We start from the raw sequence: 12,627 nt of genomic DNA on the forward strand, positions 1-12,627 counted from the left end.
AAGTGCTTTTCACTCACCTCATAGTTCTAGCCGACCTGTGCCAATGAGACTGTCACAGGTCGGCTCAGTAGATCGGGAGGTGAGCGAACACATACCGGCGTTCGCTCACCTCTCGATCCTGTCACGGCTCTCTGCCGTGACAGGGGAGGGGCTGGATTCCCCCCCTCCCCGCTCCGATCCGCCAGCGCTGACTGGCGGAAAGGACGGGGGAGGGGGCGGGTACAGCTGGCTCTGCCTCTAGATAGGAAGAGCCAGCTGTCAGTTACGCAGCTGGGCGGATCCCGGCACAATTGTCGGGATCCGCTTCAGCTGCGGCGTCTCAGTATAGCGCGAGCAGCAGCTCGCGGTATACTGAGCCTAGGGTGACGGGAGGACGCTAGTTTGTGTCCTCCCGTTACCCTAAGGAGAACTATGGGGAAAAGCCTTAACCCCATAGTTCTCCTTTACCAAAAATAGGATGCCCCTTATTTAGTAGACCCTAGACCAATCCAAAGATCGGAGAATACCAGACACCAGAATACCAGATCTAAGGACACAAGGCCAAAGATCTAAGAACAAAAAGATCTAAGAGGAGTGTTCACAAGGTAGGAACATGGGCCACATGCTGCCTGCTAGGCAAAATCTGTCAATTAATTTGTACTCAATAAAGAGTCATAAACACATGGAACCCTATAAGCAGTAATTGTGGATGGAGTAGATGGTGACATCCAAAGCTCTTGCATTACCATGGGCCACTAAACAGCCACTTCCATAATGTCGCACTCACCTTGTAGTGGAATTTGCAGTACACTGCCTTCCCTTGTGCATTCACCAGCTTGAAGGTATGTGATCCATATCCATTCATGAACCTGAATCCATCCGGAAGGCCGCGGTCGCTGAACAGGAAGGACACCTGATGATGACAACAACAATGACATTTACTACCACGGTCTGGAGATAAATACATGGAAAGGATCCTGTCCTAGGAGAAATATGCTGATTGTCATTGCTGAACTCCTTCTTAAGGGGAATATAGCCATATGAGTGCACTTGCAACAACATAGTTGAGCACTGGCCCTGACACTTTTTTTATTTGCACAAGCAGTTAAATTTGCAGGACAAGCTTTTGGGGGTCTACCCCCTTCTTCTCAGTCCAAGCAGTAACATAACTTGCAACGTACTGACTTATATTTTATCTATCTGGGGTGTAGTGAATGTGAGTGATATAAGGTTAGGTGCACACTGTTCTTGCACTGGTTTTTTTTTTTCATTTCTTTCCAACCATGCAGTGGTGTGCTGTGAACAGAAGGAAGTTCCAGGAACAGATGGTCAGTAACAAGTCAATGCTGCACCTTGAATACCCCTAACTTAAAAAAAAAAAAAAAAAAAAAGGCCATAATAACATACAATAAAAATCAAGAAACCCCCAAAAGGCATAAAAACTCCAAAATACCCACCCTAAAATAAAAGCCCACTTTTTACAGTGAATCCTTGCAGCAACAAAAGGCTCTATATAACATAAAACCCAATGTATCCCCAAAAATGAATGAAAACCCCCAAACAAATACCCTTAAAAGAAACAAATGTTTTTTAAGGGAAGGCTTGCTGCAAACAAATAGAAAATAACCTATTACCACAAGATTAAAAAAAATATACACCCACATAAATGGGAACCCAAAAATACTGTCCCCCTAAAACAAAAGCCCATTTTTTCAAAGGGAAGCCTTGCCGCAAAAATAGTTTTCTATAGATGGGACAGCAACTGTGAAGTGACCACTGACCTTAAATTAACTAGAAATTAAAATTAAGGACATATAAGCCTACAATAATAGTAAGAAAAATATACAGCAAAGGGGTTGATCACCCAAAGAGCTAGCAATCAGAATTCAAGTACAGTTTCCTAAATGACCTGAATCCCGCCTTATAGTGAGGGGAAGGACACATAACTAAGCTCCATTATGGGCCCTTCTAAGCCAGATGAACGAAGTTCAAAGGGCCTTGCAGTGCATTATGGGTACAAAGAATTAAGTCCTGGACTGCGTATCATGAACCCACAGGATCCACTTTGAACACATGGTAGAAACCTCATCCCTACTCCTCACCGTGAATTATATGTCCCCTCCCACATACTGTATTCTTCATAAAGCATTTCCTATTATCTCTTCCCTAGTAAGTACCTTCCTAGCTCCGACATACACATCAATGAATAACATTTTACTCTTTTATGAGATACCTTATACACAGCCTTTATAAGTCTGCTCCTTTTATAAGTCACCTAAGCCAGTCAGGTTATGTATTATTTGTCATTCAAATTTTATTGCCACTTAATTATTTAAAACAAATGTCATTAGGAAACAGACACAGCTATAGCCTAACAGGTGTAAACAAATATCAAAGTGAATTATATCTCGTGGGCAAGGTGTGGATTTTGGTTTCTTGCCACCCGCTAAAGTGCTGACTCATTGAAACTCAAAAAACACTGGTGATAGGGTTGGTGTAATTATTTATTTTAGGCTACGTTCACACTGGCATTGAAACAGGGCCCTTGGCAGGCAGTTCTAAGCTCTGTCAATTGGCGAGATAGATTTGAGATAGATTTGAGATAGATAATTTTTGGGGGGGTTCTCTGAGACCTGAAAACTATTTTAAGGGTTCCTCAATGGTAGAAAGATTAAGAAAAGAAAGAAAAAACCTAGCAGATTACATTGGAAGTCTGGGAACCTTTTATTAAATATGAAAATGCATTACTGACATTCATCAACATGATACAGTATATGTGGTCCATGGCCTGGTTGGCTGTACAGAGATGAAGCCTCGATAAGAGATAGCCAGTACCTCCAACACTGAGAGGCTCTCCACCCCACATATGGTCCAAGTATCACAAGCAATCTTTGAAATGGGATCATCTATAAACCCCATATTACTCTATAAGAAAAGTACAGAACGCGGTTTGGCTTGTGCAATGGATCGGTTTTATCATGCTTCACTCACCTGGTGCAGAGACTCGGGACGGAGGCTCCAGAAGTCCCACACCATATCAGGGTCTTTCAAATTTGTCTGCGGGTTCCTCTTCTGACTGTGAATGAAGGACGGAAACTGCAAAAGAGAGGATCTGATGTTACACACAAACATTCCAGCACTTAAAGGTGAAGTTTAATCAGCTTGTATGGTTTCCTTCCCTGGTTCCTCCCGCCTTCCCTCATCAACATGCATATGAGATTTTAAAATTAAACCTTTGTGTTTTCATGACATACCTTATTTACCCTAGGGGGGCTGCTAGGGTAGATTTTGTCAAATTCCTAGAATTCAGATTTTATTATTCATCTGTTTCTAGCAAACATCTATGCCATCACTAGTAGTAACACATGTGTACAAATCTCTCTGAGTTGGCTGCGCGGGATTACAGGAGCAGGGGGTCATGTGAGGGCTAGTTCACACCAGCCACAGTGCGTTCAGGCCCGATTTGGGCCGGAACGCACTGGATTGCATTGCGGCCGGCTCACTTTGTGTTTGGGTGGGAGGGGGCATGGTGGTGCATTGAACTCGATGGCACCGCAGCTAGACCCTCCAGCTGGCAGGCATTGATGCCAGGCGTTCCCGTGCGGCTGATTGCATTGCGGCTGGAGGGCGTGCCTGTGGTACCATTCACCTCAATGCGCCGCCACGCCCCCTCCCAATCCAAAACTGTCAGGGTACCATGCGCAGGCGTCCTCACACCACATGTAGGTACCCACGCAGGATGACCAAATTAATATGCCCACACAGGATAGGGTTCTATGCACACAGTTTATTTGTACACAGCAAATAACTACAAACCCCATCAACCCCCCACAGGTTTAGCAGTGAAGTAACAAACCCACTGTTGGGACAAACAGACACATACAGCCAGGGGGAACAGCAACAAGGAGGGGTAACAGGCCTGCAGATATACAGCAGGCCTCAGGATACAAGAGTGGTCAGGTACAAGCCGGGTCGTTAACAGGAGGGCAGCGCGGTACAGAAACAGGATTCAAAGGAGAGTGGTCGGGTAACAAGCCGGGTCAGTGACAGGTTTGCAGATAGGAAGCAGGGTTTCAGGACATGGACATCAGTCAGGTGCAGGCGACACAAATACTGAGCCAGCTTGTTGACTGCAGGTAGGGCCTAAATACCCTCCCAGGAAGCACCAGGTGATGGGATGATCAGTCACAGCTGGTGCACACCCACAGGTGAGTACTGGAGCTGCAGGTTCCTTACAGTTCCTGGCTGCTGGAGACACCCGCAGGCGAGCACAGGAACTGCAGGACCTGGCTCCGGCGCCACCTGGGGGTGCTCTGGATCCTGACAAAAACAAAGTGAACCGGGTAACAATCGGGCCACAACGCACTGTGGCTGGTGTGAACTAGCCCTAAAAGCTTTCACATAGATACTAATCTGCATCTACATGTGCGGCGAAAACTCTTTATGAATGTCCCTCATCTTGTCTGGCTGCAGATTGAAATACAAAGACATTTCAAAGTCCTAAAACAACAAAATGTGTGTAGTAATTATATCCGCTGTGTGAATGATTAACACAGGTAGGTTTCTTCTATAGAGTCCTTATCTCTATCAGGCTGGGCAGGGCTGTATTTAGAAATGATACTTCCCTAGGTGTGAGAATGATGCTGACCTTTTGTACATTCTTTGTACACGTCTTTGGCAACCAAGTGCATCACATGACCATTATCACCGAAATTCAAATCAGACTTTTATAAAATGAAGGCAGAAGTCCATTTCATATGCAGAGCAGCCATTTGAATCTACACTCCCCCCCCCCAGTCCAGAGATGGCTGAATCAGTGGCGTCACAAGGGGGGTGAGGCCTGCACCCGGGTGACACCATTGAAGGGGTGACACCAAAATGACTGACAGTTTTGGGACATAGGAGGGGACCCGACGGCATACCTTATCCCGCCGGGTGACAGTCCCCTCCTCGCTCTGCCGGCATCCATCACCAAGATGGCCACCGGCAGGTATCAATAAGATCGCCACACATGCACGATGACGTCATCGTGCAAGCGTGTGGTGACGTCGCGGCGGGGAGTCACCCGGTAACCGCTCCAGGTGACACCGGGCCTCGGGACGCCCCTGGGCTGAATGTTACGTGAAAGTGAACTCCGGTCTTCCCTTCAGTCTTGTACAGTTGTATCGGCTCCTCTCCTGGCCTGAAATTGCTAACTCTGATTTCACTGCACACTGGGAGCTTCTTACAATGTGCATTAGAAGCTGCAGCAAGTCTGACAGTGCCCACCGCATTCCCTGGAAGATGCCCAATGTCATCTAGCGCCTTTGCTCACCAGCTCTGGTCCGCCCCTATTATTCACTGGATTTCAGTTCTGTCATGGAGGCTCAGCATCACATGTTGATGTTCTGTCGAGAACGTCGACCCCCGTCTGATTTGCCGACCTCGGCATCTGCGCTTGCGCAGAGACCAGGATTAACGAGGAAACAGGCACTTATTCACAAAGTATTTTGTTGTAATGCTTACTTGAGACCGTTATTAAAATGCCATTCATGGCAGTAATTGATGGGCAGCATTTTATTCACATTCACAATTAAAATTGTAAGTAATTACATTATTATGTAATTGCTTACAATATGAATTGTGAATATATTATTTCTATTTCAATCCTAATAAAACTGTTAACAGAGATTTATGTTACCATTTGAGCACAGGTCTATTATTGTGTGATAATACAGGTGAAACTCGAATAATTAGAATATCGTGCAAAAGTAATTGCAGTAAGTGCTGCAAAAGGGGCCCAAACCAAGTACTGAGTACATATGCATGCTTGTACTTTTCAGAGGTCCGATATTGTTCTATGTACAATCCTTGTTTTATTGATTGCATGTAATAATCGACTTTTTTGAGGTTGTGGATTTGGGGTTCTTGGGGTTTTCATGAGCTGTAAGCCATAATCATCACAATTATGACAAATCACGGCTTGAATTATCTTGCTTTGCATGTAATGAGTCTATCTCATATATTAGTTTCACCTTTTAAGTTGCATTAGTGAAATAAATGAACTTTGCACGATATTCTAATTATTCGAGTTTCACCTGTATACTTTGTACATGATAGATATGAAGATTATCCAGGATTTACTGACCAGAAAAGGGTCCCTGATGAAGAAAATGGGGGTATTGTTGCCCACTAGGTCCCAAATGCCATCCTCTGTGTAGAACTTCACCGCAAATCCTCGTGGATCACGGACGGTGTCAGCGGAGCCCAATTCACCAGCTGTGGAAAGAAGTACCGTGCAGAGCTATCACCATATAACAGATTATGTGCCCCATCCAGTTGGAAAACATTTGTCAACTTAGCATCATTGGCCTTATTCAATGACAGTGAAAGGAGCAAAGTGCAATAGTAACCAATCAGGATCTACCTATTATTGAATCAGTATAAGATGGATTCTAGTTGGTTGCTAAGGAATGTGCTCACTGCTTCTTGGATTTTTTATGGGACAGGAAGTGAGAGGAAATCTTCCCATGAGGTCACAAACTGCAGACATACTTGACAAAGTTTCTAACTCTTCCCAGTTGTCCAAAAAAAAATAGCAATTGGTAGAGCGCTAGACACAAAGATAGAAAAGATAGGGCTTGAAATCCAAATTTTAGAGGCAGCGCTGTCAACCGGGGTATGCGTGAGGGTCCCCAGAGTAGATTGCAGAGTGTAGAAAGGATTACAGCACCACAGAACTAACATGAGCCAAGTAGGTCAGGCAAGACAAGAGGTGAGAAGATAATGCCAACACGTTTCAGGGGTCTCAAAACTCTCCCATCATCAGGGCTTAGATGCTGACAGTAACTAAAGGGAATACTGGACAACAAATTGCAAAACAAAAGTAGTGCTAATGGTTTTTGACTAACAACCATATCTCCAACCTCGTCTCAAAGTACCACCCCAACTGTCCCCAAGACTTCCTGCTCTCCAGTAACCTTGTCAACTCCTCCCATGCTCACCTCTAGGACTTCTCTACAGTCTCTCCCATTCTTTGGAACTCCTTACCCCAACCTGTCCGTAGATATCCCACTCTGACTGCCTTTAGGCGATCTCTAAAAACTCATCTCTTCAGAGAAGGAAGCCTAATCCACCTCAACCTAACCACTCAACTATCATTTTCTCAAACAGTTCATCCCCACACAGCTACCTCCTCATGTATCACTTCCCCCTCCCTTTTAGATTGTAAGCTCTCACGGGCAGGACACTCCTTACCATCTTGTCTTGATTTGTAGTGTAACTACTAGGATTTGTTTGTTTGCTGCTGTTATGCCTTTTTGCAAATAAAGTACTGGATGGACGGATTCCCTTGCGAGTGCTGTTTTTTAACCTATTCCTTACCATCTTGTCTTGAATTGTATTGTACTTGTCACGTCTTCCTTATATTGTAAAGCGCTGTGCAAACTGTTGGCGCTATATAAATCCTGTATAATAATAATAATATAATAATGGCTAAGATAGTGCTAATTCGGGTTACCAGTCAGGCAGCCTGCTATCGGCAATAAAAACTTAATGGACTTACATTGGTTTGGTGGCACTCTCATCCTTTCTACGCCCTCGAATCCTCTAAAAGAATGTTTTTATTGTACGTGACCGGTATCAGTGGGAGGTTGTCATGTCCACTCACCTACAGTAGAGAATCTCACAGCAATGTCTGTTTTCTTTCCGATTCGGTCAAACACTTTGGCCTTGGTGTATTTCGTAATGTCGTCAGTGACTTCAAAATACCCGAAGGCTCCTGGATTGGAAGAGGACAGAATGAGTCAGTACACAAAACGCTCTGGACTGCACTGAAAAACCGAAACAAAAGCCATTCAATGGTCTGTGCTCTGCTCCGCTGTATAACATTATCAGGCCAAGCCAGCACTATTCATATTATAAGCTGGACTTTATATGATATGATCACCTTGTATGAATACATCAATGGTCCATAGATTGGACTTGGTGTAAAGTTATTCATTTGAAAGTCACTGCAAAGGACAAGAGGGCACTCTTTGCATTTGGAGAAAACTTCACTGAGTTGGAATAGACTCCGTCCAGAACTAGTTCACGTTATTTATTTATTTAAATATCTGGATGCGTTCCTACATGCACAGAATAGAACTGGCTATTAACATTCATACCTAATAACACCAAAGGTGGTTGCTCCAGGGAATATCTGATTGCCTTAGGGGACCAGGAAAGATTTTTTTTCCCCCTGTTATAGCAAATTGGCCCGTGCTTATAAAGGTTTTCTATTGCCATTCTCTGGTATAGGGTCTTCCATATATTTATTCATTAATTTTTTTTCTTAGTTGAACTAGATGGACTTTTTTAACCTGACTAACCCTAAGGCCTCGTTCTCACCAGAGACAGTGCATTCCGGCCCGATTCGATGCAGTGCGTTCTGGCCAGAATCGGGCCAGAACGCACTGTTTTTGGTGTGAACGAAGCCTAACCCTTTCACCTCTTTGCAGCAAAGGATTGTGCACAAACCTTTTTATTTTATTGTATTACCATGTACAACCTAGGTTGGACTTGATGGACTAATGTCTTTATTCAACCTCAAATACTATGTAACTATGTAACCTAAACCCAATGAAGGGCCGGGAAGGCAGGTCATACCACCCTGTTATTAGTCCTAAATAGGTACCTTTAGATTGTATGTTATTTTGATATTTTCACCTTTTGTTTTAGATATTAGGCTATAATCTTTGGGCTAAATAGACTTTCTTTTCATCCTATGTAACTAAAAAAGCTCAATGTTGATATAATGAATTCTTGTTCAAACAATACGACATACTAAACAATAAAAGTAACATGTAGATACAGAGTAAGAAAATGCTCTGACTTGCCCCTAGTTAACCTCAACAGTTGTTCCCTTGCCAATCCCTTATCTCCGTAAACCAGAGAGTAATAACTAAATAACTATGAGCTGAAAGCTGACCTCAGAACATAAAGCAAGTGTGTGTATACGTGTGTGTGTGTAAAACCATAATGTTCATGTATGTAATGCATGTATACAAAAAGTGAAATAAATATAGTCATGGTGTCTGAAAAACCTGTTATGTTGTCTAGAAAAGTGTATAAAGGGAGGTATGTAGCTCCACAGTTTCTTACATATTCATTGGAGGGCTCGGTCACACAAGCCCATCTGCTAAAATGCTCAGCAAATGTCACCCAATCAACTAAATGGAGGAAATTGAGATTTTCTGCACTGGCGATATTTTGCTGGTAGCAATTTCACAGTAAAATGAATTTCACTGAAATCCCGGAGCTCATCCCTAGTTCCCAAAATAGGGATAATTGATTAAAACTCAAAGAAAGAACATTTGCACCATACCGACTCATTGTCCATAGTGACCACTAAGAATTATTTCATGTGTTTTATTTTATTTTACATAAATCGAGTGAAACCCGATTGGTTATTCTTGGCAACAACTAATCAGTCCCAATTTATTCCCATTGCAGCAATATCAGCATAGGATATAAATTGTACTGCTCTATCTATTTATTCTGATTAGGGTTACCTGCTATCTTTCTCATTATATACTCTAGGAAGAGGTTAAACAGCATGACAGAGATATTGCATGGTGCCAGCCTGGACACCACAGGCACAAGGTGGCACAATCGTGTATTGTTCTGCACCTGAGTACACGGCTCACTAGGCATTGTGTACTCTACAGGTGAATGCAGATGTAACAGATTCTCTCTTATCTTACACATGTGGGTTAATTCCCTTCAGTAGACCTGTTCCCACTGAGAACTTCTCATAACCTGAAGTTAATGTGGTTCCTTGAAGTCTAGAGATAAACGCCTTCATATGATCACTGAAGACTGACCTTGTAGATTAGTGGGCTTTGGTTTGGAAATGTCCAAATGTTTCAATAATAGGAATTGGAACTATAACTCTAACTAAAGCACTCATTCTCAACCAGGGTTATGTGGAACCCCAGAGTTCCTCCAAAGGTTGCTAAGGGTTCCTTGAGCTGTAGCTGACTGACATTCCATCTGATAATGTCTGCCTAGTTCTGGGTCCAAAGCCACTTGGCAGAACCAGTCTTATGAAACCAATGATCCTTCTATCTATCTGAAAAGGATGGCATTCTGACCACCACTGTATGTAATAGTGGCATTCCTACCACTGACCGCCAATGTAAGGGGGCATTCTTTCCACCAACACCTAGTAAATTAGTTTTAGAGGGAGCTACCTAAGACCCAAAAATCTTTTTTAGGGTTCCTCTGGGGTGATTGGTTGAGGAAGGCTCATCATGCAACAGGCACTGCTTTGGGTACAGGAGGCTGAACACTACAGCACTACGGCATTGGATTATGTTCATCCAATACCAGGAATTCTGAACAGATAGGATACACAATGGGCTGTCTATGAGCCACCGAAGACGCTCATAAGTTAGAGTTGTTTTAGGATTAAAAAAAAGAATCACAATAAGGGTTAAAAAGTGAGTGTCTCCCCTTCAGTCTTCTACAGTTGTACAGACTTGCTGGGCATCTGAACTATCATTTTTCAATGTCCACCTGTTTCTGGGGTGGGAGGTGCAGTAGGCCCATAGCTATCTGCATTTAACACACATACACATTGTTATAGATCACAAGCATCGTTGTGTATACAGCTTCATGACCACCTTCTCCAATCCAACACATTAGGATAAAAGGGCTCCTCTTAGGGCCCGCAGCACAATATCTCACCTGCACCTTTAGCATGTACCACTCTCTCAGGGATCCTCTCCCGGTCAAAATGCGCCATCTCCTCTGCGAACACCACATCCTGCACCAACAGTGGCCCCCTAGGGCCGGCCGTTAGGATGTTAAGCTTGTCACCCACGGGAACTCCGGCCCCAGTGGTAAGGACGGTAGTAGCCTAGGAAGACACAGGTGACAAAGGGACATTAGGTCAGCTTTTTGAAATCCTCTGATTTAGTCAACATTCAACTCCGAATTCTGATGCTGGAAATATGCGCAAAGATATTATTCTATTTTTTTTTGTACCTGCCGAGATCTGCCCAAGTCCTAAATACTGAAATAAGGTAAAGGAAGTATAAGAGCACAGCCCGCATCCAATCACCAGAAATTCATTTGTACAGCAAGCGGCTAGAGGGAGATTTTGAAAACTAGTTTCCGGTTTGTAATTTTTTGGAAATGTTCACCAAAAGTTACAGAGATCCAGCATAAGGGGAAAAGAAACTGACACGTATATCACCAAAGAGGAAGTATGTGCTGCAATATATGGGTATTCCTGCAATGTACCCCATTCTTTGTAGAAGAAGTGAGCCAATTACAGCAGCAGGAGGATACGAGCTCAAAGCATTGCTGCCATGTGGTTACACCATAGAGATATTTGCAAGGTTTAGAAAAGGGGTAGCCAAACTCCGGCCCTCCAGCTGTGGTGGAACTACAAATCCCATGAGGCATTGCAAGATTCTCACAGCCACAGACCTGACTCCCAGAGAGAGATGCATCATGGGATTTGTAGTTTCACCACAGCTGGAGGGCCGGAGTTTGGCTACCCTTGGTTTAGAAGATCAGAGTCGGCTGTAGAGGGAAATGGAAAGATAATTTTTATTCATATTCGATTATAAAATAAATTGTGTAGCACTCGGGAACACTTAAAGACTCTATTCACATATAAAGCCCACGGATGGCCTTTTTAGTATTGGTGGCTCCTAACCTGGTTCAGTAGCTGCTCATCCGTGGCACCCGTGTGGCTAATGAACAGCTTCTGAAATCTCCTGGAAGTCACAGGTTCCTAGAAAAATATACAAAGCTTATCACTGCTGGGAGACATGTCCGAAGTGCAGAGCACTCTTTAGCTGTTTGTCCTTATAATCCCAATGGTCTGATTGATTAGTGCACATGTGCACGGGTGTAAGTGGCCACAGTCTAAGCCGGTCCCCCGCAAGCATGCTGGAAAGCAGGACCCTTTCTCTTTGTGGGGAAGCAGTGGTCTCTCTGCAGAGGTCCTGCACGCCCCCTGCTGTAGCTCTGAAATCATAAAAGAGAGCACAAGCATTGGGTGTGTCCGAATTCTGCAGAGAGACCACTGATTTCACACTGGGAGCTAGGGTTGCCACCTGTCCAGGATTCACCCGGACAGTCCGGGTTTTGAATGCTGTGTCTGGGTTTCATGGCAGCAGAAACCCGGACACAAGATGTCAGTCAGACGGGGGCAACCAAAATTAAGATAGGGGCTACTGGCCCCCCACTGAAAATAATCTCAACTGTGATATTTACATATGAATAAGCCAAAACTCACTCTCCTAAAAAAATGTCTTGCGGTTTGGTATGTGGGCTTTGGTTAATGTTTTCTACACATGTATAGAGCTGCAGCTAACGATTATTTTCAAAATCGATTAGTTAGCCGATTATTAAGTTCGATTAATCGGTTAATCGGATAAACAATAAAATACATTTTTAAAAATGGCTCCAGTGATGGACTACTAGTTTGTATTGAAATGGGACAATACTGAATAAAATGATATGAAATAAATATCTAAACTAGGGATGCAGTGGCACTGATACCGATACTAGTACCGATACTAGATATCGAGTATTTGGACTAGTACACGTACTCGCCCAAATGCTCTGATACTTACACAGGGGTGTCCCGTGGCTGGGGGGGGCCCGGAGCGG

General features: G+C 43.7%; 1 protein-coding gene across 1 annotated transcript in view; it reads right to left on the reverse strand.

Moving 5' to 3' along the window:
- LOC108799466 (catalase-like) overlaps nt 1-12,627 on the reverse strand; it is a 32,294-nt gene that overhangs the window by 14,941 nt on the left and 4,726 nt on the right. Inside the window, exons 2-6 of the mRNA XM_018571327.1 lie at nt 10,687-10,858; nt 7,628-7,738; nt 6,107-6,237; nt 2,971-3,075; nt 767-892 (exon numbers count right to left, since the gene is read on the reverse strand). Of these exons, the coding sequence (XP_018426829.1) occupies nt 767-892; nt 2,971-3,075; nt 6,107-6,237; nt 7,628-7,738; nt 10,687-10,858 (645 nt within the window). The remainder of the gene's footprint in view (nt 1-766; nt 893-2,970; nt 3,076-6,106; nt 6,238-7,627; nt 7,739-10,686; nt 10,859-12,627) is intronic.

Source organism: Nanorana parkeri, unplaced genomic scaffold (genome assembly GCF_000935625.1).
Source record: "Nanorana parkeri isolate BGI_ZX_2015 unplaced genomic scaffold, ASM93562v1 scaffold1734, whole genome shotgun sequence".
NCBI lineage: Eukaryota > Metazoa > Chordata > Amphibia > Anura > Dicroglossidae > Nanorana > Nanorana parkeri.